At 50.1% G+C, this 26,421-nt stretch overlaps 1 protein-coding gene across 3 annotated transcripts in view; it reads right to left on the bottom strand.

Moving 5' to 3' along the window:
- CACNA1G (calcium voltage-gated channel subunit alpha1 G) overlaps positions 1-26,421 on the bottom strand; it is a 105,438-nt gene that overhangs the window by 46,447 nt on the left and 32,570 nt on the right. For all 3 annotated transcript variants that reach the window (XM_085304591.1, XM_085304589.1, XM_085304590.1), the window contains exons 10-18: positions 21,349-21,500; positions 20,535-20,720; positions 19,314-19,428; positions 18,319-18,474; positions 11,426-11,519; positions 10,420-10,604; positions 9,779-10,225; positions 3,082-3,182; positions 1,757-1,880 (exon numbers count right to left, since the gene is read on the bottom strand). In XM_085304591.1, coding sequence (XP_085160717.1) covers positions 1,757-1,880; positions 3,082-3,182; positions 9,779-10,225; positions 10,420-10,604; positions 11,426-11,519; positions 18,319-18,474; positions 19,314-19,428; positions 20,535-20,720; positions 21,349-21,500 — 1,560 coding nt within the window. The remainder of the gene's footprint in view (positions 1-1,756; positions 1,881-3,081; positions 3,183-9,778; positions 10,226-10,419; positions 10,605-11,425; positions 11,520-18,318; positions 18,475-19,313; positions 19,429-20,534; positions 20,721-21,348; positions 21,501-26,421) is intronic.

The following is a 26,421-nucleotide window of genomic DNA, read 5'->3' as shown; positions in this document are numbered from 1 at the left end:
ACATGCCYGAGTCATCTGTAGAAAACCTCTGTTCCACCAAATCCTGCAAGAACACCACTGTGAGGGTCTCCCATCTGGAGAAGRGCAGGGTGATTCCGCCTTGCTAGATAGGCTAGCAGAAAGTCCTTCTCTTTTCTTGCATGGCTTACCTGTCCCTCTCCCAATTTCCTTTCAACCCTCTGTACCCTTGAAATCTCCAAAGCACTTGGCTAGCTACAAACATACCCCAGAGCACTTTGCTATCCAGACACACTCTGGCTTTGTGCCAGAAACACAACCACCATGGGATGGATGGTGATAGCCAGCTGGTGCACCATGACTGCACAACAACCAAAAGCAAAAATGAGTTTAGGAGAGGGACCTCCAGGAAAACCAATTCTGTAAGGAGGACTAGGCACACAGAAGCCAGGACTCCAGTTTTAAGGTCTTATATTGAAGGCCCATGAAAATGAACAACCTGACACACCTATGTGGACAGAACAGGGTTCTGTATGACTGCAATACGAGCAGTCTTTTGCAATATGCCAGCAAGAGTCCAGTATGTGTACAGCAACCTATGCTACGTGTACAGCAACCTATGCTAAAATAAAAGAACAATACGATCATTCTGCCCATCTGATTGATGGAGGTTGGTGCTATGAGGGTCTGCTCAAAAAAAAAGGAAAAAAAAAGAATGTAATCTATTAAAACAAAATTGTTCAGAAAAATTGAATCAAAATGGAATCACAGTGCATGTCTCAATTCAATTTTGCTTGTGTCACAACAAAGATGACAGACAAAGAGGAGAGAAAAGTATGAAATGAACAGTTTCTCCTCTCCCCTTCACACCATACATACATGCCCATGAAGAACAGATGGAAGAAACAAACATCGTTCTGAGAGAAGAAAAGTGTTTGAAGGTTTATCAGAGAGGGAAACTGAGACAGATGTCATGGTTATGTCAGTACTAAAAACCCTGATCATACTTGCAGTAGTGGGATATTATTAGGGGGAGCTTTCATGTATTGCAGACTATAGGCACTGCTCCGTACATTGAAAAGASTCTGGGTAGGGACCAAGAGAGATGAGTCTGTGGAAGAACCCCCTCTCTTTCCTTGCCATGGAAAACATTTCAGCGTCCACCATAAATGTGAATTTATTGCTGAAATAAATAACACACAGGCAGTATTTGCCTTTCAGTAACCCCTAACAAGTCACAAGCTGCAGGGCTGAGACAGCGAGGAGCAGCCTCAGTGCACGGAGCAGGAGGCGAACAGCACAAGGAGATGCCTGAAAGCTTTCCCAAGCATTGCCCTAGCGAAACGCTGTCCGGGCCGTTCTGCAACTCTCCTCTCCTGACGCCTGCCTATCAATGCGTAAGCGGGAGGCACTGGCACACAGCACGCCTTCGTCCCGAACCTGTTCCTCTGCCGGCACCCCAGAGCGCTGGGGAGCTTGCACAGCGGGGCACGCAGCCTTGCCCCGGCGCAGGCATCTCCCGGGAGCCCCGTAAACACCCCCTGGCACACACGGTGCAGCAGAGAGCAGGCGCGTGGCCCTCCTTAGCCAGGCCCCTGAGCAGGCACTCAGGAGCCAACCCGGGCAGCTCGGCTGGGGCCATCCCAGTACAACCGCAAGATTCGCGCTGGATGCAGCTTCCCAGTTAAGACAGAAAGTGAGACCAAGCGCGGGACAGCAGGGTCCAAGCCAGGCATGTTGGCTCTACAGGTATAACACAGCACCCTAGAGCACAGGAAAACGTTAACCTCAAACTCACAGCGCTGTGAGGCTCAATTTTGGGTCGTTCCATGGCAATGGTAATGCAGTTCAGGAAAATGATGACCAAGACGATATGATCAAACATCTTGTGCGTGATGATTTTATTGCACATCAGACGGAATCTGCCCAGAAAGAAGAAAAAAGAAGACACACACACTAGCTATTAATGCTGGAGTGGCTGGAGATGAACRTGCTCTCATCAACGCAGCAGCTCTAAGCATGGCAGGAGAATTCAGAGCTCTGTTTGCAAAGCAGATGAGCTGCAATCTCCCAGTCCCCTCTCTGGCATAGCTGCATGTTGCAGGCAGATCTGTGTATGAATAAAAAAGGACCTGAGCTACGGAACCAAGCTAAAAATTTCAAGCCCTGGTAATGTCCATAGATGACTTAGGCTCACTTGAAACGGAGCAGCTGTTCCCACAACTCAGACATGTGGCCAGGTTTGGATCCAAGCCCCTCTCTTGTTCGTAATGCTTGAGTTTAGCTTAAATAATGAAAGCAATACCCCCACCAAGCATGCAAGGCTTGAGCACACCATGTGGAACAGAAGGACAGAARCCATTTATTGCGACAGATGGCTGTACACCGACCCAGGATTTATAATACCGTATTACATTTCCCAGAGTCTGTTTCTGAAAATCTCTTTAATCTTTGTATGAATGAACRCAAGTGCTGTCCGGGCCCCACCAGTTCAAACACGGGAAACCCTCGCTGAGTGTGGGTTAAAGCCCACACGGACACGTACGAGGGCGCGGAGGCCAGACGGCCCCAGGACGGCTGGGCCTGGGGAGGCACAAAGGAGCTCAGGTTCTGCAGGTAAGGGGAGGGCGGTTTCCAGGGGTTGGTAGAAGAGGGAGGAAAGGAAGGGAGAGGACCGAGAAGTCCAGGGTGAGAGGTAGTTTTAGCAAGGCCAGAGAGAATCCTCTGCTATATCACAAGTACGCGCTTGGTGCAAATTTGCATTTCTTTAGGTATCCTTAATACAGCAGCTTTTTCTCCATTTCAGACTCCACACGCTTCATTGAACAAAAAACTTGCATCATGCTGAGGGCTGGCATCACTAACGAAGCAAGTAAGGACCCTGACAAAGCTCTGTCCATGTCCTGGGCTACGGACCTTTGCTCGCTGCTCCCCGCCAGGGCCGCGCCTGCTGCACGACCACATTGTAGTGTCAGCRCAGGGGAAGGGCTGAGGATTTTGCATCTGGGAAATAAGTGCACTGACGCACGGAGACCCGTGCTGGGATACGTGGGCAGTGCGAGCTATCGCAACGACGGCATCCGTGGCAAGCGCGCTGTCAGTGCCCGAGCGCAGCTGCCTTACCTTGAGTGAGGAGCGAAGATGTAGATAGACCAGGAGTCTCTCTCTCTGCACCAGGCGGGGAGATGCGCCCGGATCCAAGCCTTTATGCGGTCCCTTTTGCTCTAGGAAGAAAACATACAGTGAATTGCAATCTGTTTTTCCTGCTGCTCAGCAGGGCCCCCAGGGTCCTTGGCTGTGCACTGCTGTCGCTGAGAAGTGCTGATCAGCTGCTCTGCTCCAGGCACCCTGATGCACAGGGCAGGATGGGGACAGGGAGATAGAGCTGCAAAGAAATCTGCTGCCTGGACTGCGCTGGCCTGGTCAAAAACACCCACAGTCCCTACTGCAGCATAGAGACTGCACTGCAAGTATTACTAGAAGGAAAAAGTAGAGAGAGCGGTCAATAAAATAACCCCTCCAAACTTTCAAGCAAAGGCATCAGGGCAAGTTTTCAGAGAAGAACAAAAATCCCCATGTTCTCTCTAAAGCTGGAGGAAAACGATCTCCCTAAGAAAGACCCCCCAGGCAGGGCCCTGCAGCCCCGGCGAGAGGGGAGACGCTCCTGCTGCCGGGGGGCGGGCTGCCCCTGAGCCCTGCGCCCGCGCAGCGCCGGCCCCCGGCCCCCGGCCAGCCCGCGGGCTTTGCTCTTGCTGCTTCTGCTGCCCGGGAACTGCCTCTGGCACAGCATCAGCTAACGGGACAAATACGGTAAATGAGGCCCTGCAGGACTGATAACCCACAGCCTCAGCCGCGCTAGATGCTTAGCGGATGCTTCTCCAGATTTTCAGTGTGAGTTTTTTTTTTTTTTTTTTTTTTTTTAATAGGAACATACAAGACTTCTGTCAGAGGCTATAACTGGAGTAGAGGGATCCCTGCTGCTTGCAGGCCAAGTCCTATAAAGTCCTATGCCTGCGCACTGCCACGAAGCCAAAGGAACCGGTGGGGACCCGCGCGCCGGTCCATGAACGCAATGGCAAACATCTGCCCCTCACTCGGCAGGAGCAGATTAGATGGGGAGATTATAAAGCCAGCAGGGGACATCGTGGCCAGCCAGTCTGAYCTCCTGGATGAACACAGCCTATTCGACTTCCCCGAATTAATTCCGACTTGAACTGGAGTGCATCCTCAGCCAGACGTACTTCTGTTTTATATTGTCTGCAAGGCTGTTTAAGGCCAGGAGGAGAGATTTTTAAGGTCTTGGTCAACAAGTCAACTGGAGACGCAAAGAAGTAGATGTCAAAGGGAAGCCTTGCCCCAGCTTCACCACCTGTGGATTAGGGCTTGTTGCCTTCTCCTCCACAGCTCTGCAAAGAGAGGTCAGCAAATTTAAACCRATTTACATTACAGCACTAGGAACTAGCCCACTAGCAACCAGCAGAAGTCACGCAGGACCCTGCTGCCCAGACCAATACCTTATCCCCACACTGCCCGTTCAAATCAAAGCGCCAGAAGATAAATCCACAGATCACCACAATGCTTTGTATTTACAGGTAAATAAAAACAAAACTCATGCTCCTCCCTGACTCTTATTTCCCCCATCATTCTGGCTTGGAGGGGCACACACCTGGGAATGTGGCTGTACAGGCTCTTTGAATTGTTTTTTGTTTGTTTGGTTGGTTTTGTTTGGTTTTTGCAGATGTTCAGAAACAGATCTGCAAAGGAGCACAGAGCTATGTGGAGCACAGAAGAGGAACCRACCCTCTCACCCGAGGAGCATGCAGGACTGAGGCGCTTTTATTTATTTAAGCCTGGAAACAAGGAAGGGGGGATTCCATGTTCCTTTGGAGCTAAACTATGAGCAACTCGAGGTATTCTGGACTGTTAAAATGGGATTTGTTAGGGTAATTGAGTTGAATGGAGGAAATGCTTTGTGTTCCTGCATGCACTCAGCSAGGGGTCTCATTAGTGATGGGTAATAGCTAGTATAGTGTCCATTTTAATGAAAGCACTTGGTGACAACCTGAACCCTTTAGAAAATGAAAATCACCTGGTGAAAATAATAAGAAAAGTCTGAATAAAAAAAAAATGTAGATTTTTCTACCCTGCTCCTTTGGTTATCCATCCTTCCTTCCCCTTYTATGCAAACACACCGCACACCAGYAGGTTTTGGCCACATCTTGGCTGTYTTCATGTTCATTTTCCAACTCTAGGCAAGGAGTCAGAAATGCTCCCATCTCTCTAAACAGTATTTAATAGAGCATGCATCCTTAGGGTTACGTTATCCCTTCTAGCATCGTAGTTAGTTTAATTATCCTTAGATTTAACAAAGATAAATAAATGGATAAAATTAAGTGCCTGCTCAAAGTTGCAGTGAGAGCAGCGATTGCTACCCCAGCCTCTGGACACAGAGCAGGAGCTGTGACTTGGTCCAGTTCATTTTGTGAGCTGGAAGGATTCCAAAAGAATCTATTATTCAAAGCAGTTCTGGTATTTATCATGAGGATTTGTAGTGAATGGTAATGCGTCAGCAGCACAGAATGCTTCTTTATATTCCTTTTGTCCAAATTTAATGCCAAAGATATTTTGGGGTTTGTCTAATTGTTGCAGCTTGCAGTTCACAGGCTAAATCAGATAACAAAGGCAAAAAGTGATCTTCCATCCTGTCTCTCTGGTCAGTGCGGTACAGTAAGGGCAGGCGCCACGGCTCAGCCCGGCGGGAGCAGCTTGGTGCTTTACGTGGGGCTGAGCGCTGCCCTGCCCCACAGCCGCGTCCACCGAAAGTCAAAGGAATCACCACGGCTTTCCACCAGTGGAACAGCACACTCCAGTAATTTGAGCCAAATGTAAGATATTTGCAAAATAAAAACGAGCATTGCCAGCCTAAGTCCCATCAAACGCTTTCGCTGCAAGGTCCGGACACACATCGACTGCTCACAATCGGGCTGATTGCTGCTTAAGCCTGCATTATGTTCAAAGCGATATATCAATTATGTTGTTTAAATCATATCTATTTGTTCATAAAGCACACCTGGACAGGATGCATAAAGACGGGGGTGGGGGAGGAGGGAGAACAACTCTTTGATTTGGTTGCTAGCGACCTCGACACGACGTCCTGGCGTGCTCTCCCGCCGAGCCGCCTCCCCTCGCCGCCGACACGGAGCGGAGGGSCCCGCGGGCACGAGGCACGGTTCTCACTGATAAGCAGTGATACTGCCTTCACCGGCCACAATGCAAACAGCCCCCTTGAATCCTGCATTAAGGAATGCTGCTGATAAATAATGTGAAGTTTGGGTTGGTTTTTTTTTTTTTTTTTGGATTTCAGATATTGATGTACTTCTGAGGGCAGGATGAAAGGCAGCTCGCATTAAAAGATGACTGATATACTTCTTGGAGTAAGAGGGAGGGTTAAATCTATAAAAGATTTATTATAAGGATGGCAGAAACTGCTGTAAATTTCTCCATGAGCCACAGCTGTCACCCAGGCAAGCTAGAAGCTACCTAGAGGGACTCAGGACCCAATTACTTAATTTTAGACATGCAGTGGGGCAGGATGAGATGGTTTAGGGCATGTTTGGGCTTCACAGCACAGCACACAGTGAAACGGCCGGAGACGACAGGAGCTGCAATTGCAATATGCAGCATTCACACGCAACATTCACATGCAACGCGAATTGTGCCCAGCTCGCTTTGAGGGGGTGGGAGGAGAGRGGGGTCATTTAAAGGCACCTTTGGTGCTAGGTTAAGTAGTTCCCTCACTTTCCACTCTGAGCACCCAGTATTTGGGTTTTATATATCTGGCTTTTTTCTCTTTTCTAGAGAATACAAATTTTGCAGCCAGTGCATGCGGTGAYCTGTAACAAAACCTAGACAAGCAGATCTGAACACGAAAGATGTCCATGCAGATCCCTGGTCTCAGTTACACCCATGTGAACCCAGAAATGCAGCAGATTGCTGTTTCAGGGAAGTTTCTCCTCATCTACATTCATGCAAGGACTAGCAGAATTTGGTCCTCTGATTTTACATTTTGGGGAGAAGAGATATTAGGGGTCTGATTCATTAGAGCAATGTGAATTTAGAATAAACTCATTGAAAGCAGTRGAGTGGCACTAATATAATGGGAGTCTCTGAGATCCAAATGAAAATCCTCACACTTTCTTTTATTTCTGTGCAGCAGCAATCAAAATCATCCAGCAAGGACAGCTTGTTAAGCTTTGTTGCAGAAGGGCATATTTAGGATTACTTTGATCTGAATAACAGTTGAATCCTTTTCTTCTTTTGTCAGTGGGGGAGWTCAGGATATTTTTTTTTTTCAATTTAAAAAATAATGACTTTTTCCCGACTTTGTCAAGGTTAATTTAGGGGCAAAGAAGCCCCCAAAATGTCAGGAGGAAATCACAAAGGGAAGCTCAGCAACCCGAGAGACTGATTTCACTAATCTAAGCAATATATTCCAATCCCTCTGGTTTAGTGATTTGCAGTGAATATATATTTCAGAGCACGAGGAAAGGCAAGAGCCAGCTGAGGGTGTCCCAGCTGCTCGCTGTGGCTGTACCACAAGCAGAGGCATGCTTCACCCCCCCCCCCGTTTTTTTAATCCTGTTTTGTCCATTCATTGCCTAACCATTTGTGATCGAGTGCTCTGTGGGAGAGGATTCGGGGACCTTTGGTCCAATCCTGCACAGCCGGGCCTCAGCATGCAGAAAAGGGAGAAGACTCCTCATTTACACTATATGAGCAGCATCATAATAAAGATTAAAAACATGCATCTTATTCAAGAGTCTGTAGTCAGAGCTAGCTGGAGCTGCCACGGTGGGTGGGATGGGGATAGGAGCAAAGGGACCACACGGCCTCCACGTGCCACATCGCACCATGTCTAACGTGAGCAGGGATCTGCCAGTGAACTTACTACCTGGAGGAGGCAAAGTAAGAGACCTGCAGGATGCTCTGRACCTGCTAGCGCGTATGGCTCAGGAGCATAAAAAAAATCCCCAGCTAACTATAAAGAGCCTGGTCTCTCGATCATTTTAATAGTGCTTTTTCCAAAAATAATTACTGCTCCCTTTCTTTAAAACTCAATTTATTTTATGGAGGTTAAGAACCAGGTTAAGATAATCAGTGAAAATCCCAGGCTGAGGAGCCGTGCTGGAGAGGCAATGGGGTRATGGCTTTTTCCAGGCGGCTCATGGCTGAGTGACTCTATTCTGCCAGCGGAAACACTCTTTCTCCTCCCGTGCRTTTGCATGCATGCCCTTTTGCATCCCTGCACATCCTCTGTGTCCCATTTTCATTCAACAAACTCAGCAAAATACAATAAATTCACCTYCACAAGCTACAGCTTTCATGTTCTCAGTACTGCCCTGGTTACCGCTGAAGTAACAATTGCATGAATCTACCCCAAAAACATCACCTTTGCAAGACCGACAGAGTTACCGCCTGGGGATGGCGTATCAGGCCACCGGGCTTCTTACACCCGAGAAAAAGGCAAACYAAAATAGAAAAGCAACCAAAGTTGGCAGAACCAGCCATCCCTAGCGATGCCACTTTGYGCTTGCACTGGTGCTTGGCAGCCTCTGTCACCCCCCCGGGCTGCTTGCAGCCCCCAAAGAGGCAGAGGACTCCTCCTGCCCTAGCCAGCTCCAGGAGCTGCTTCTCAAGGTGCCCTCAGCCTTTGCAATGCCCCCCAGGCTGCTGCTAACCTAACAGAAAAGTTCAGGGACAAGCACAGAGAGAGCAGTTGGTAAAATGAGATGTCCGTGTCGTATTTATGCTTGCATTACACCGAGAAGCAGATTGCTAAAAGCCCTTGGGCACAGGCATACCTAGCTGTGACCATGGCGGGCAGGCAGCCTGCCGTTTGCTGTGCTGCGCTGAACCCCCCTTTGCTGACTGCTGGCCTCACTTGCACCATTTTGCCGCCGGTTGGGGTTGGGCAAGATGCGCTCCGGCTCAGCATGCGGCTCTTTGTGTTTTGACRCATCCCTCATCATGCTGAAGTTTCTCCAACTCCTAAGTCCCCATGGCATTTACATAATTTGGGCWGCGGCAGCACGTAGCAAATTACGTGCGTTGATTTGAAAGTGCAGATCCAGGGAACTTGCAAGCTGGAGATGCCTCCTTGCTGTCTTGCACCCTAATCAGCTCAAAATTACAGCTGATTCTTCTTCTCCTGCTGCCATGCTTTTAGCTAACATTTTCTAAATGGCACTTTTCAGGCCTATGAAAAAGAGACACTTGTTGGACTAATGCCTCTTCATATTGAAATTAATGCAAAGCCTTTAAAATTACCACTGTCTCCATGGGACTAATGCCTCCAGGGGACTTGTGGGCCAAACCCTGCCCTTTCATTGCCTGTTGATCTCAACACAARTTGCCTACCGCTGTGCACAGGGGAGGGGAAGAACTCCAAGTAATAGCTGGAGATAGGGGAAAGTTACTCGTTGAAACAGCACATATTGCCAACATAACCAAAGGACAGCAAGTCTTTGCTTTGCACCTTCTCCCGGGACCTGTGGAGTTTTGCCCTCATTTCTCCATCATAAATGGTTGGAGATGGCACTGAAATAYGTAACAAAGCCAGCACCGACCCTGGGGGGCTTCCACAGCTCCAAGCCCTACAGGTGCTCTGCCAAGCCACTTAGAGTTTGGGTGGCACGTGAAGSTGAGACCTGGCCCCTGCCACAGACCATCGCTTTGCACTCCCCCAGTGCTGTCCGGACAGAGGCGCAGGCATCACTCTGATGAGCAGAAAAGTCAGAATGAGTGCTTGACCTTTCCTTACCATGTTGCCTTCATCATCGCAGTCATCACAGTCCTGCCGGGGGTCATCTAAGGGGAGCTGATGGAGCAGGAGGCCTGGGGCGGTTTTCCCATTGCAGTCATGATGCTCCGAGGCAGAGGTGCGGCTGCTGTGCATGCTTCCGCTCCGGTAAAGTGGAGGCACCTGCAAGGTATCCTGGAGATCAAAGGAGCCTTTTGTTTCCAGCGACTCCATGCGATGAGGTAAAGAACCATTGAAACTGCCGGCCCGACTGGAGCGCTCCTCATCCGAGCTGTCCCCTTCCTCCGAGCTCTCCTTCCCCTCTCCAGAGAGCAGGGACTTGCGCTCTCCGCTCTGGCCTCGGCGCTTGAGGCTGGGCGCGCGGCCGATGCTGTTCCAGCTCGAGCGGCGGCTGTTCCAGCTGCTGCCAGCGCTCCAGGGGCTGTGGGGTGAGCTCCGTATGCTGGACTGCGGAAAGGACACCAAGACGAGAGCATCACCCCCAGCCGCTGCCTTGCCTGCCCGGGTCTTGCCAGGCAGGACCAACGCGACCAAGGGACAAGCGAGCACAGCACGGGTGGACAGACGGACACAGCATAAAGCAGCCCCACAAACCCAAGAGCAGCACAGCAAGCATCGGTAGGGGAAAGCGAGGTGAGTACCGGTGACTTGAGCTCGTAAGCRTTGGGGTCCATGGAGACGCCGCTAGCCCGGCGGGCCTCATAGCCCTGCGCCACATCTCCGAACATGGCGCTCTTGGGCATGGGCATTGGTGTGGCCGCAGTGTGGATGATGAGTGGTGGGGTGAGGCTCTTCTTCAGCTCTGGGTGGTCGCTCAGGGCCAGCACTGGAAGACACAAATGGCTTTTAGGTGTTGTCACTCAAGAGGCATGCATGCAACCTACGTTCAGGCAGGCAAAGCAGGTTGCAGCTCTCAAGGAGATGGTTCTCCTCCAAACATCACAGGGATGGGGACCAGAAGGTCATTTTGGAGAGAAGAGAGCTCCTCCTTCAACATGGCATAGAAACAAGGGCATGCAGAGAGGTGTAAACCAGGAATGGACCAGACACCAGAGAGAAAGGAGACCAGATGTGTGCTGCTGTCTGCTACCGCTCAACTGTTCAACAAACACCCTCCAGCTCCTTTCCCTGGAATTTTTTTTTTTTTTTTTTTTTTGCTCCTTCCCTTCTCTCTCTGTTTTGCCCTCACCAGTTTGCTGTTTTTCAGCACCCCTACCCTCTGAGCTTTCACCTCCAACCCCCTTCTCCCCAAGGGCTGTCTCTGCTCCCCCCCAAGCTAGCCCTTTCCCACATGCTTTGGCTCCATCACTGGCTTTCCTCGCTTTCTGTCCCAGAGTCTCTTCCTTGGGCACCATCTTCCCCCTGCCCACCAAGGTCACCTCCAGCATCCRCTCTGCCAGCCACGGGCAGGGAGATGGTGCCACATAGTCCAGCATTCTCTCATCCCATCACTCTGCGGGGACACTGTCTCAAAGCTTAGACCTCAGGCTTGATTGCAAGATGATCCAAACTCTCACTGCGAGTCTGCTTGCAGCAGCTTGGACTAAGATATTCTCTTTAGGAGGTCACTTCCCAYGTGGGACGCGCTGTTTTCACAGTGAAGTGAGGTTTCTGCAGAGGGGACTGTGTCCCAGGGTTGTTACTTACAGGCTGGATTYGACAGGTTTTTCTTAAGTCCACCCTCTTCTTCCAGGCTGTGAGGGAAAAGATCCACTTCAGAGTCAGACTTCGAAGCATCACCCTAGAGCAAAACAGAGCACTTCAGCCACGAGGGTGAACGGCTGTATGCGTGGATGCCCCTCTGATAAACAGCTTACCATCATCAACAACACACCTACAGGTCCACGGAAATTTGTACCACGATGCAACATCACCTTTCACAAAATGACGCATGCACATATTTATACCACAGACTAATTAACCTCCTACCAGGAAGACTGACTGCCTCTGAATCTGAACGCAGTCTCAGAAAGGGATCAGGAAAAACACTGCTTAACTTTTGCTACTGGATTTGCACACTGGGCAGACATTGGGGAAGGACTTGTAACTGATGAGCAGTATTGGGACAAAATCTGACCCTACTCATGTGTTGTAATTTACACACTGTGACCTCAAGCTCAGTGTAYCCAGGCATTCATGTGGCTCTTTCTAGTGATGCTTCAGTGAAACAATCCAGGGTTCAGCAAGGGACATAAACCCCTGACTTTCCAATTCAGCTGATGGGCACACATCAAGGGAAGCTCCACCAGAGCAGAGAAGTGGCAGAACAYAACAACAACTGCCCCTGGGTGGCCTTTTACCTTAGAGCTGCAACACTTAACACACGTTAAAGTTTAGGGGATTCACAGAAGCTCCAGTGCTATTTCAGACACTTGGGTTGAACGAGAACTGCCCGTTCTGACACAGGCCCATCCTCTGGACCCTGCCCATGCACTCTCAAGAAGGAGAGAGAAGAGATTTACCATTGCTCCCAGTGTGGTGCCCAGGTACTTGCTCAGTCTTGCGGCATGGCCCTGGTGAGGGACTTCCCTGCATGCCCCATTGATTCTGTCCATTGGCGCTGCAGAAAGGCACTTAGGGTGTGGTATATCCAGCATACACCCAACGGGAGGAACGGCGCTTGCCAGAATGACACCCGTCCAAGAGTGGTTGATTTGTTGCTGAAACCACTATTCTGGCAAAGAGCGTCGAGCCCCGTCAGGACRTATGTCAGGGAGGGAGGGGAGGTGGGAAAGGAGGGAGGATGCCAAGATGGGAGAAGCCAAGCAGGACCTTGCTCCAGCTGGGGCAACCAAAGAGTCCCAGCAAATCCCACACCTAAGCTGCACCCTCAGGAGCCCTGGCCAAGGCTAATGAAGTTTGGTGCTTGGGGGTACCTGTTTAGGTGGAAAAAAAATCCAGATGGGCCCCAGTTTGGGGGAGGCACTGCAGCAGYGGGCTAGGAGCGGAGGCGCAATGCAAGGCCCATCCTGCGCACCGCAAGCACTGCTCACGTTTCCAGGCAAAGCTCCAGAGGAACGAGCCCGAATTCTCCCCTCTCGAGTTCAACGAGCAGTTAGGGGGTCTGTTCCAGAATGACTGAACGCTCTCAGATACATGTTTTTAAGGCAAAAGAGAGCATGACGTAAAGTCCTGGCTCTTAACTTCCCTTCCTGAGTATTTAGGACCTCCGTGTTACTCAGGGAAGTTCATTCTGCAGGACGCAGAGGCTGGGAAAGGTCAGGAATGTACCTTTCAAGAGGGAACAGCAAAGTCAGATGGGCTTGAACTTTGCTGGGTTCATAAATTGTGTCTCTTTCATGAGCATGGGCTCCAGCTGGCTTCAGGTAGCCTCCCTCCGCAGGCCCTCAGCTCAGCAGGTCAGTAGGCCTGCCAGGAATTACTCACGTCTCCCTAAGGAGCTATTAAAAATGAATAAATAACAGGCAGAGTTTTACTTAATTTATATTCCTGGAACGCTCTTCCACTGCCCTGAGGGGAGTTCCCGGGCACGCTAGGAGRTGGGCACGGATGTGGGAAAGCAGGGCCACGGGGAGGGGGGGAGGGGGTGTCCCACCCTCCCTTCCCACAGCACCAAACCCCACGTCTTTAGGACGGAAAGCATCCCCTCGAACGCAGCACGCGGCGGAGCTAAGGGCGGGCGCAGGCAAGCGTCTCGCGGCAGGGGCTGGCCGCCGTTACCTGTTCTTGCGCTCCCAGTTTGCCTTTCTGGATAGAAAAGGGGTTGTGAGAGAAGATGGAGTTAACATCCTTGTGGGGAAAATGAGGGTAGGTCAAGATGGACCGTCCGGTCCAGCGGATTAACCGGCGTGTACAGAAGGTGGGAGAACCTGCTCAGGTACGAGAGGAAAGGGCCTTTGCGCTGCAGCACAGGTCAGACTTCTRGGAAAGGGCGGAAAAGGCAGCAACAAGGAGAAAGACGTACGAGGCAGGGAGGAGAGAGGGGGGTTTTCCGTGGGGGTTTCAGACCTGAAGGGACCTTGTTCTGATCTCTCATCCGCCGTCGGGGCGAGCGGGTTTCCGCCCGCGCTCCCCGCGTGAGCCAGTCTGCCGGGCAGCGCTGCACCGTTCCCTCCACCCGCGACTCCCGCCGCCTCCGGCGCGCGGGGCTCGCGCACACACGTGTCACCAACAGCCCTGATTCCAGGTCCCTGCCGTCTCTGGCGGTTTCGCGTGCCCGGCCGGGCGCGCGGCCGAGGGGAAGCGTTTGGCAGGGTGCAAACGCGCCGTCCGGGCCAGGCTGCGGGACGCAGCGCCGGCGCGTTGTCCCGGCCGGAGGGGCCCGCGGGAGGCCGGAGGCGACGCCAGAGCGCCGGCCTTAATTTACGTGGCTCCCCCAAAGAAGGAAGGGACTTAAAATCAAGGGCGACTCCACAATGACGACAACAGAAAGGAAAGAAAAAGAAAAAAATTAAAAAAACAAAAAAAAMCCAAAAGAACAACAGCTACTACAACGAGAACAGCATCACGGAGACGACTACGGGACGGCGTCGGGGTGTGCTCATGCTCAGCGCGTACGTACCGCCGACGAGTCGACAGGCAGCTGAATACAGCTTAACTGCCCACTCGCGTCTTCTCGCTTGGTGATTTCCTGAAGTGAAAACGGGGAGGGGGGAAGCAAGGGGAAGGGGGGGTTCAGTTTTCACAGTCGCAACATCAGAGCTGAGAGCGGGTCGCAAACGGGACGGGAAAGGAGGGAGGGGGCAGGACAGCGGCGGAGCGGGGCAGCGCGCGGCCGCCCGGGGAGGAACGTTTGAGGGGGAGCAGAGCCCTCCGAAGGCACCGGCCTTACCTTTAAATTAAGTGTTTCAAAAGGAGATTCGGTCCTAAGTGATAATTGTGCTAATGAAACACCAGCTAATTATTGAAAACATGATTTTTTTTTGTTGTTGACAGCTGCATAATGGGATCTTTATTTATTATGCTGTCATTAATCGGCAATGCGGGCTTTTAATGAATGTTTGATTAACTCAGTATTGGTCCTCTTACAGCTAGGTGAAATACCGCATTTAAGGAAAGCCATCCCAAACCGTGTAGGTTCAGCTCCTTCCTCMCCCCAGGCAGCACCTCTCTGGCAGAAGTGCGCATCCGGGGATGCGGTCTGGATCGCCCTGAAATCGGCTGGAGGCTGCAGACAGCGCGGCCACCATGCCACTGCGGGGTCTGCGATCCCCCTCCGGGTTTGTCTGGGGAGCGGTTCCAGCACCTGCTCGGAGCACCAGGAATCTAGTTTGCCCTACCTATTAGAAAGCACAGGTTTTTAACCTCCTCTTTGGGCTTTCCATTCCCCAGTGGCATTCAGGGGTTCTCCAAACAAGTTAGGAGYATCGGACAGGTCCAAAAAAGCAGGATTTTCTACCAAGCTGCTTGCTGAAGGCCAGCGGGAACTGTCTGCAGAGCGTGCCTGGTACCAGCCCCTTTTCTGGRTCCAGGACCTATGTGAGGGTTATGTACAACAGTAGCAAGGCGCAGGGTATCCAGCTGGCTTAATTTCTTGTCTATTTGGCATTGGGCATTTCCTCCGGTTGCTGCATGGGATGCTGGACGCATCCCACTGTAGACTAGGATGAAAAGGTTAAGACAGACTGATCAATTTTTGGACCCATCCAGGACAGCAGTGTCTTGCTAGCCACATAACAGACACTTAATTTAAAGTCTTTGGTTGTAACAGAGGGACCGAGACAGGGAAAAGCCATCCAAAGAGAAAACAAGGAAACACACTTCCTTCTCAAGAATAACCCCAATGAAACCGATAGGAATGTAAAAGGTAAAGGATGCAACAAAAACGCAACCCAAAGGCTTGAACAAGGGAAAACGGCCTGTTCCCTCTGGCTGAAGCCCGCAAGTCCAAGTTCTGTTTCTCAGACTGCGTATCCAAGGTCTGATGCTACGTCCAGGGAGCGGGTTATATCTTTCCTACGGAGRAAAGCATGGAAGGGCTCGAGGAATGCCGACCCCGGCAGCTCCGGGTCGCGCAAGGGGCACGAAGAAGGAAAAGAAACACAACCACGAGCGAGGGCTGCCAGGGACGAGGGGACATGAGACTGGGAGGATCACCAATGGAAGAATACGCTCTGGAGACGATTATCATCCGGGAGTCCCTCGGGAGAGGAGCTTTATGTCTACCAGAAAGCTCTCTTACCAGGAGTCACCGTTTGCTTCCGCGATAAATCCCCAGGGCAGGGACCTGGTGGCTCGGGCAGCAATTTCGAATCCGTAGCCCTATCCAATGGAGGTGCTCTGCTCACCTTCCCCGCTGTCCAGCTCCTGGGGATTCACGCACGAACGCCAAGCTCAAGCTAATGCAAAGAACGTGCATTCAAAAATACCCACGTTGCATAAAATCCTGCATGTGCCTTTTSCATGAGAGAAGGAGGTTACCAAAGGGAAAAAAAAAAACCCAACCCTGCAAAATATATTACTCCAGATTTAAAGTTTGGAACAGGTTCTTTTTGTTTCTTAACTGCTTATATACATCTGCTGCCTAGCAACGGCGGGCTGCAAAGCCATGCACTAAAATTAACGAGGTGCTTGCAGATTGAGGAAAGGCAGTCAAGGAGCGGGGAGATAAAGCCAGCAGCCCTGAGATTGTGTTTCAGCCCAGAAATCTGAAGGAGAACGAAAAAAACCCAACGTAGAAAGGGCCAAGCGCAGCCGCTGGAGAGCGGGGCTGGGTTTTGTTTACAGGGAGAGATGATCTCTCTATTAATTTTGCTTAGGAGCAGGTTCTTTGTTTGCCTGTTAGCAAAAATGAGGATGAGGTGTGTTTAGAAAGCAAAGCTGAATAAACATAAAGGAGCGAGGCTGGGCCTGGGGGGTGAAAGCCTGTCTCTGCTGAAGGTAGAGCAGTAATGCTGACTTACACCTCTTGGAGAGCAGGCTCGTGACCTCCAACAGACATTTGCTCTCCCTGCCTGCTGCAGAAAACTTGGGTCGAGCCCAGGTATCTCTCGATCACATTTCAGCTTACTGGGGGAGCTGCGAGAATCAGACTTACAGGGGCACGGTGGGAAGATTATTATTAAAATGCCATTATAAAAGCCTGCGATATAAAAGGGCACTGTAATCAGAGCCACAAATTACATAAATTTGGTGCAAGATCATTGAAATTGCCATGGTGAGGTAGAATTAGGCCCCCACAACCGGAGAGGAGTTTGGACTTTGGGACCTGCCCAGGACTCCGGTCTCGGTGACCTGCGCCCGCCTTCAAATGCAGGTGAAGGTGCTGCTGGCTTCAGGCTAAGCGTGGTACCCTAGAGCTTTCCTCAGCCCGAAGTCACCCCGCGGCCGGCACCGCTCAGGTCCGTTTACGCGGCAGTTAAAGCGTGGTCGCAGTGGAAATGCTGGAGCAGGCTTTAACGAGCCAGAGCGATCTGCCAGCGAGAGGGCAGCGGGGGCAGCCCGGGCGGGCGCAGGGTGCTTAGCTCTTCTCGCTCAGACAAGGGAATACGGTGCTATCGAGGGGAGCTTGACGGTGACCCTTCCCTTCCGCCAAGGGGACAGGGGAGGAGATTTACAGAGAGAAACAGTCAAAACAGGAATAACTGAAAATAAAAGCACCAACGTGGGGAGAGACGATACAGAACAAAAAAGTCCTTCTCGCCATCTCCTGGTACAACTCCACAAGACTCAACCCTGAGCTGCGCTCAGAAACAATAATCTTAAAAAAGGTTCCGTGCATAATGATTCAGAATGGTAGAATACAACGACAGACAAGTGGCAAATCTTAAATAATATGCAGTCACCTCGGCACACTTAAAGCAAACAAGAAGAATCAGACATACTGTGCCAGTGGGCAGCGGTAGGTCAYGTTTACCTCTCGAAACCCCGGGGCAGGGTAGAAAGGTCCCTGTTTGCCTCCTCACCAACAACTTTGCTCAACTGGACAGTTTTTGCAGAGAACTGGGTGGTCACAGGCGCCCACGCTGGGCACCCGGTGACACGCTCATTCGTTCACTTAGGACGACAGAACGACGAGGAGAAAGGTCGGGTTGGACCACAGCCACCCCGCGAAAGCTTACGGGAGCCCGGGCTGTTTCCCGGAGGTTCCCAGCCGCAGGAAGCAGCCAGCAGAGACTAGAAATAAAGTAGTTTAAAATGTGCAGAGCGTTGCAGCGCTGGGAGCGGGGAGAGCGCCGTGAACGCCTACCATCAAAAAGGTAATCACAGCACTAATCTCTTAGCAGCCTACATAACTTTTCAGGAGGGCCTTTTAATCTGGCTCACAAACACAGCAAAAACTGGTTCAAAGACACTGTCAGAGCAGCTCTTCCATCAGCAGGGACTGACTCACCGCTGAAGTTCAGTGTTGTATTAACGCTAACAATGCTTTTCATTTAAGCTCAGCTAAAGGGCCGGGTGTATTAAATTGTGCCTTGGCTAAGAAGGAAGATTAAAAAAAAAAAAAAAAAAGAGACCTGATATTTTTTTCCCAGCTTTTCTCATGTATCACTTTTTTAAACGTTTTATAAATCATATTCCAGGATACGGAGGCCCTGAAATTTTAGAAGAAAGCAAAGGCACGAGGAGCAGGACTTTACCTCAGTCTGGAAACCCTCTACTAGGATGGCCACCAGCAGGTTAAAGAGAACGTAATTCCCAAATGTCATGAGAGCGATGAAGTAGAGAGCAGCCCAGGAAGAGGTGGATGCCATGCCGTTGTACAGGACTTTGTTCCAGTCCTCCTGGGTCAAAATCTGCAGAGAAAGGGCATCAGGAAAATGAAGATACCAGAGGAACGCAAGCCATTTTCCCCAGGCCTGGCCAGGTATCTGGGCTCTGGGTGGGCAGAGGCACCGGTCAGCCACCGCATGTAGACAAGCACCCTTCCTTTGGGGTATCCACCACAGCCATGACCATGCACTTAAATATGGCATGGGACCTCATCAGAAGGAGCTCACCCTTCCACTCAGCCAAAAGATAAGGCAGAAAGAGGCTCTGGAGGACAAAGCTGGCCCAGGCCACCATCTGACTCAGAGGAGAGACAGGGCAACGACCAAAGCAACCGCCTGCCGCGCTGCCCAAAGCACCCCGACACCAACCAGTGCCAAGGGACACCTACGGCCGCAGGCGACTGCAACATTGTGCGGATCTAACGTTTCATACAGTCGGCCAGAACAGCTAACCGTCCTCCAAAGACTCAGCAAACACAGAGCTCAGGGTTGCTAGAGCAAAAACCACACATAAAAGTTATGGGCTTAAAACAGGTTTTGTTCGTTGTTGCAGCATCATTGCAAACAGCCCCGCTGTCCTCCGCTGAGCCTCCATCCTCTGCCTCTCCTCCCAGCCAGCCTGCAGCCTCTCCAGAGCTCCCTGCAAACACAAAGCCTCCTACCTCTGCAGCTCCCCCCTCACCAGCTTTCCGATTCACTTTCTAATATTGTTCAAAACCCCTCATGTTCTCTCACTCGTGGCTTTGGGTCCTCCCCCTTCCAAGGCAAGAAATGTCACTGAGCTCTGTATAATGCTTTGAAAACAACCCCACAGCCTTGCACTCTCCAAACGCACATTCGTTGAGAGGTTTTCCATTTTGTACCTGGAAAACTGTGACGATGGCCCACAGCAAGGAATCAAAGTTCTTCCTGTCCGGCAGAGTGTCACCGTCTCTCTCCGAAGCAAACTTACAGCCAAAAAGGTGCATGCCCAGGATGCTGCAAGTGAGAAAAAGCAAGGACTGAAGAGGAGATGACAGTAAACACAAATCATAAAGCAGGGCTTAATGTCTCTGCATTTCAGCTGTGTTTTTTTTTTCTTTTTTTTTAATGAATCATTTGTTCACTGAAAAATGCACGACGAGATCACGCAAACTGATTGTGAATTTGGGTCAAATCTGTCAAATTGTTTCAGCCAAAAAGTATGTCTGTTCCTTCTTCTTCCTCTTTGTTTTTTCAAGTCAAAACATTGTTTCAACATTTTTCTAAACACAATGTTTTGACTTTGTTTTGCAATTACACATTTTCAGCAAAATGCGTCTAAATTGAATTAGAAAGACAAAAAGGATTTCTGTGAAATGCCTGAATGAAACACATCAGGTGACCTGAAATAACTTTTTCCATTTTGACGAGAAAACAGAATACCTTTCATTTTAGACTGATGCTAAAAGAATAATTTGTTTTCCCCAGCTTTTGGCCAGTAACCTGAATAATCAAATTATTCACAGCTCTACTCAGCATCATGGCACCAAATGGTGTTTTGGAGTGAAAAGTCACACTGGGGAAAGGAACATTATTCCACTGAAGAGACTGGCTTTCTTCAGGCTGCTCAGCGTCTCAATTGTTGAACAGCAACAGAGTTGGCTATTATAAAAAACAGGCTCTCTTCAAAATCTAGAACAAAATCCAAATATTTGTGGCTAGTCCAATTCTAACTCTAGTATTTCCACTGCAGAACCTCTCATATCGAAAGAAGAGACCATGTAAGACCATGTAAGTACGGAACAGGAGACAGAGAGAAGTTGGCTTCATTTTAGGAACACTGCCCTCTCTCTGGCAGTATTTTTAGCACAAGATTTTCTGCTAGTCCGTAAGTATCGAGGTGGCTACCTTGGGCTGATATCGGGGGATCATCCACCTGAAAGATGATCCTTACAAGTTGAGTTGCAAAGATCAGAGTTAAGAGAACTTAATCAGGGCAGCAAGCCCATCACCAGTGCTGGCCAGCAAGGACATTTCTGGGACTGCTCAGCTCGGAAGAGTCCCTCTTGCCTGTTGCTCAGTCCTTCAGGACTGGAGGTCAGAAGCACTCCCCAAGCACTCACCTAAAGATGAAGATGAAGAGCATCAGCAGCATGCAGAACGTGGCCACGTTGTCCATGGTCTTCATGAGGACGACGAGCTGGCGTTGGAGAGCAGGCATGAAGCGGACCAGCTTCAAAACCCGCATGAGCCGAAATGTCCGCAGGACTGAGAGTCCCCCGCCTTGCTGGCCCACTATCTCCCAGACGCTGAGGGGGTTAAAAAAAAAAAAAAAAAAAAGAGCCTTACAGAACGAAAAGGCAATGCCCAACGCAAAAGCCGCAGGAGAGAGAAAGCCAAAGAGAGGGCGAAAATCAGAGAAAAGAGGCTGGAAAGCAAGAAACAGTCCCAAGCAGAGATGCACTGCCAGTGCCTCCTGGAAGCTGAATGAGCTCCAGATCTGCCAAGAGCAGAGTCCCACTAGAGCACTAAAAACGCACTGCAAATCAGTGACTGCAGGTGCAGTTACAGTTTTTGCATATGCCAAGCAACCAGAGAGCTACTTAATTGGGCACTAATTGTATTGGATCCTAGGCTTGCCCAGGCTTTCCCTAGACTTTTCCTTTTCCCTGCATTTCAGATCCTAGACTTTCACAGTTCATTTAGGCTGGTAGCTTTCTGCTTGGGTTCCTCTCTACAATGACCACAAAACATCCCCAAGAACATATTTTAATGCTTGTGTGTGTGTGTGTGTGTGTGTGTGTACACAGACTAAGTTACAGTAAATAAGTATAAAGTATCATAGGATGGTATTTATGTCCACTCTCCATTGCCTTGCATTTTAATTAAATAGTCAAATGAGGGGAAACGCACGTAAAGAAAGCTCTGAGTCTGTACCTAATCACCACAATGATCCCATCAAAGATGTTGTATGGATTCTTAATGTAGCCAAAAGGACCATAAACGAGGACTTTCAACAGCATCTCCAGGGCAAAGAGACTTGTGAAGACTATGTTGCTGATCTCCAGGGCATTTGTAAGCTCCTCCGGCTGGGGAAAGAAGGAGAGGAAAGGGACAAGCTAAGCAAAATAGCTCTATTAGGCATGTGCAAACGTACACTCGGAAATAGAGCAAGATCGAACATCTCGAGTGCAGAAACATTGATGCAAATGGTATAACAGGAAAGTGGCAATAGCAAACAAACCCCAGGAGAGCGAAGATAAGAAAAATACTATTTAAGGTTTATATACCCATTATAAATTGAAGGGGGAAATCCAAACATGGACTTCATGTTAATCTCAGCTTTAGCACCACCACAGGAGGTTTATGTAGAAGYGTCACGTGCAGAGTCTTAATGTTTTCGTAGCCTCCGTACCAATGCTCCTTACGCACGAGGGAAAGTCGAAATGTTTTCTCTGACAATTTCAAGCCTGCTTTTTTATTCAGTATCTTATCAAAAGACTTGATAAGATTTTCAAAAGCAGTTAGTGATTTTAAATGCTTTAACTGAAATGCCTCAGAAAACCTGATAATCAGGAAGCCCTGAACATTGCTACTGAGAAAAGGGCCCAATCCTAGTATTTCAGACCAGCAAACTAAAAATAGAGGTATGAAAAAAAAGCACAAACAGACTTCCAGTAATCTTAGACCTAAATTAATACCTTTCATGTTTTTCTGCCATATTTCACAGAGGGTTCCCAACAATGCCTACAGACATCAAGCGCTGCGCTTTCCACGGCGGGTGGGCGTGCATTATTGGAAAACATATGGCAGAAGACAAAAAATGGTGGTGTAGCCTGTTTAGGATCATACTCTCAGTCAGTGACAAAGATAGGAACAAAATTTGTAACACTAGAGTCATTCTCCCAATTTAAACCCCTAACATATAGGCAACTTCATSCGTCTACTTAAAAGTTGCATCAAAATCGATGCTGAGACACGGCTGCGGGGTCAAACTGACAATATCAAGTTGCCCCAACRCGCAGTGGGCTGGAATATTTTGCCAAACACCTGAAACACATCAGGTACTTGATTCTTCTGCTAARTGGTGGTTCAGCATTTAATTCATATACATACTTTTCTAAATTCCCACAGGCACCCACCTGCATCTTTAGCTGCCTAGACGCTACGGTGCCTTACGGCCAGCTTTACAGGCGCGTTCGCAGCGGTGAAGCAACAAACCCAAGCCAACACAGGATGCTCGCAGGCTAGCTCCTGACTGCTCCCACCAACTAACCGTACTAAAATGACTTTTCAGCTGGCCAACAGCAGGAACAAGAACTTCTTAAAACCTATCAGGACCTGACAGGACAACTTAGTCCTGCTGTAGCACAAGCTGCGGAGTTGGATGTGAGGTGTCCCAATCCCAGCCCACTACCCAGAGAGAAGGGCAATGCAAGGATATCATCATCACCTCTCTCCGTGCCTCATCGATCGCCTTTCAGAGCACCAAGAAACCATAGTAACCAAAGGCTCCACAAATATATGCTGGACAAATAAACAGAGAAATCCAGGTGTGCATTGAATTCTTTTTCTTTGTTTCTTAGCACCAAAGCCTCTGGGCGCAGCCTTCCAAGCCCTGTTAGCTCAAATTCCTCCAGCCTGGTGCAAGGGTTTCTCCCCAGACGGGCACCCAAACTCTTCTGACGTTATCTTGACACTGTAGAGTGATCCCCAGGGACCAGCACTGATACTGGTGAGGGTTTGGTGCAACACAGCAGCAGCCTAAGCTAGCGAAGGGGGGAATGGTAGCATTGAAAAGGTCACAGGCAGAAAATGGTTCAGACACGTCCCATGTCTCAAACATCTCCAATATTTTTCTCCCCTTTATAACAAAATAAGAGAGCTAAAATCATCAAAGAGGCTGCCTCACAAAAAACAGTGAGGGTTACAAATGAAGGGAAAGGAGGAGAAGAGAGAAAGAGAAACCAGAAGGGAAGAAAATAAAGGGTTATAACAATTCACGTCCCAGCGCGGCAGGGTTTACACTCGTTGCTGCCACCAAGGAGCAGATCCCTCAGCTAGAGGCTGGCAAACACACGCTTGACACACAGTCCACATTGCTTCCTTGCTGATCTAGAGTTAAAATACAAATGCTCTAGCTCAGAATATTAAACACAGTCCTGGCTTAAAATTATATACATACGGGAGCACTTGGAGAAAAAGCAACAAATACGCCGTGAACAAGTCAAGTTGCACCTCGGGACAATTTAAAATAGCTAGAAGTCTACATCAGTCACCAAAAACGCCAACTCATTCATAACTGCAAGAGCACCACGGTAGACTGTGCTGTTGTTACTGCTGTGACGGCAGTATTGCTGGGAGAAGAAACACGCTCTTGGAAGCTTTCCTCCTCATCCGCTGCCACCGAGGAACGGGATGCAGAGGCCGAGTCCCGCTCCGCTGGCCGGCGGGACCCGGCGTACGATGCGAGCTGCTCTCGGTGCGCCAGCAAAACAGAGCACGGCTCGCTCTCCGCAGCCGGAGCACCCGCTCCGGTGGGGCGGATGAAGATCAAGGGGGCTGAGACTGCAACCTGCCTAAGGGGACAGGCAGCCCCGGCTGGGAAACGGGGGTTCAGACGCCTAGAGGCAGCTCCGATAATCTCGGCTACAAGATTTCCAAGACGATCTATATGTATATATGCAATATTGTTTAGAAGATACTTCTGCCTTAGAGAGAGCACAAACACATCTGAGACTTCTTCCCTTATACKTCATTAACATTCAGCAGGGAAGTGGGTTTCCTATCCCGTGGGAATTAAAATTGTCCTCCCACCTCCAACACAAATGAGAAGTTTCGGATGTGGTTAACCGAAGCGCTTTGCCTCCGAAATCTTGAAAGCCCTCCTCTCCGCTTCAGCCTGTATTCCCTCATTCGTTTGTTCTTTTCTATAAATCAACCGAAATTAAAAATATAAATAAAAGTCAGCTTGAAGAACACAGAACTTTCCATTCCCAAAATGTTCAAACGGATGCTTCAAATATTTCAGGCAGTGTATTTCAATACTGTGTTGTTGGGGTTTTTTTTTCTTTCTTTCTTTCTTTTTGGAAACACAGAGTTCACTGAAACTGTTCCCCTCCTAGGAACAGCTTCAATTTTGATAAATTGCCCTTTTCTGACAATAACTGCCTAAYCAAAATGCCATCGACCGCCTCTCAACAGCAGGTACCCGGGAGAGYCGAGGATTCCTGGCGCGGCCCCAGCTCCGAGGCTCCGCTGCCGAGCGCGGGGGCCGAGCGCGTGCCGGAGCGAGCGCCGGCCCCAGCCTCGGGGCAGGTAACATCCTCCTTTTGGCCGAGCGAYACAGCCGGGAAAACGAACCAGCTTTGGCTTTGCTTACGTGCCCAGTACGGAAAACTGGGAACGCCAGAAGGACGGTCCCGGCGCAGGTCCGCAGGCGGGAATAAGGTGCAAAACGTGGGGTTTACGTGCAGCACGACGCTCCCTGCCCGCCGCTTTGATCYGAGGGCATCTGCCATAGATTACGATTCCCCGTTAACAGCAGCTTCTGCTAATTCTCTCCACAGCAWCAGCAGCGACTAATTAAAAGGAAAGCTTGCTATGATTAAACGAGTAACACCCAGAACAGGCGAGATACAAGCATGATTCAGCTGCGGCATGAAGCACCAGCTCTTCCCGCGAGTCTCCGGTAAACGCTGGATTTTGTTTCCAGGCTATCTGGCCACGCAGACGTGGTGTCTTGGATAAATCATTCCCTGTTAGCTCGGCGCTTGGTAGTGTCCATTCGCTGATGTACCAAGCAGCGTGTTGACAAGCGCTGGCAGCACATCGGATCGGAAGAGACAGCGCGGCATCGCTCCCAGGGGKCTCGGACGGCGGAGAGGGCACTCCCGGAGGAGGGCACCGCACAAAAGCGAGCATTTCTCTGCAAGGGCCGGTCGAGAGTGCCCAGAAGCCTTCTCTCGGCTCCTTCTTGCACACAYGGCAGTGGCTCTCCCCATCGGGCCACAGGCCCTCCTGTGCTCCAGGAATTGGGAGCCTTTAACAACTCACCAGCACTGCTCAGAGCCAGCCGCATTTCTGTGCTGCACATGTGTCAAAATTGCATCTGATTCCTTCCTTCCTTCTCTCTCTCCTTTTTTTTTTGGTAGGGGGTCAGAGTCAAGCCTCGACGTCACTCGTGTGCTGTGGCAGCGGAGCGTCCCTCACTGGACCACGGGGTGCTGCCTACGGGCATTTCTTTCTCTCACACCTTCTGGAAAGAGCTCTAGAGACACTGAGGGTCCAGGAGGTGACCAGCCCCACCTGGGTCACCCCAGGCAATCCCGCTGGGTGCCCAGGCTCTTGTCRCCAGTATGGTCCAGTGGCACCTCTGAGCATAGGGCAGGCAAGGGAAGAACATCTCCAATCACCCAGTGCTGCCTCAGGGAGTTCYTTCGGGCTAGACCAGCACCTTGTCCTTTTTCAGCATTTGGAAATAGGCTATAGGGCATTTTATTTATACATGTCTAAAACTTCAGGGAGGTTCTTGAGCGAGGTTGCAGCCGGCAGAAGCTATGTATGTGCTGCATTTACACTCGGGTATGAGACAGTGTGRTACTCCCTTCTGTCAGGGCTGTGTGTACAGGGCTCCAAAGTGCCTTCTGAGCAAGCAAGGCTGAAGGTAGCAAGCGGGGAAACGTCACTCTGGGCCTGAGGAGGACTGAGGCAGAAATCATTAAAAGCACAAGTTGAGGTAAGCATTAAAAGCACAGTTCACAGCCTTGCCGGATGATGAAACGCAGCCCAGCACCCTGGCATACGTCTCAGGGAGCACCTTCGCTCCCTGCTGCGCCCCAGGGAGGGCCAGCCACGGCCTCCACCTGGGAGCACCCACTGAGGAAGGGTGACAAATTCGTGAAGTTTCCCGGGACACAAAGGACCGCTCCAATGCCTTCACCCGTCAGCCCGAGACTGGCTGCTATCCCCAGTCTGCCGTGGCTGATAGCACACTGAAGGTGATAAAGT

The sequence above is a fragment of the Rhea americana genome, unplaced genomic scaffold, assembly GCF_003343005.1.
Source record: "Rhea americana isolate MKP2758 unplaced genomic scaffold, rheAme1 scaffold_21, whole genome shotgun sequence".
In the NCBI taxonomy this organism is placed as follows: domain Eukaryota; kingdom Metazoa; phylum Chordata; class Aves; order Rheiformes; family Rheidae; genus Rhea; species Rhea americana.
Note: the sequence above shows the minus strand (reverse complement) of the source record. Positions and strands in the feature narration are given on the sequence as shown.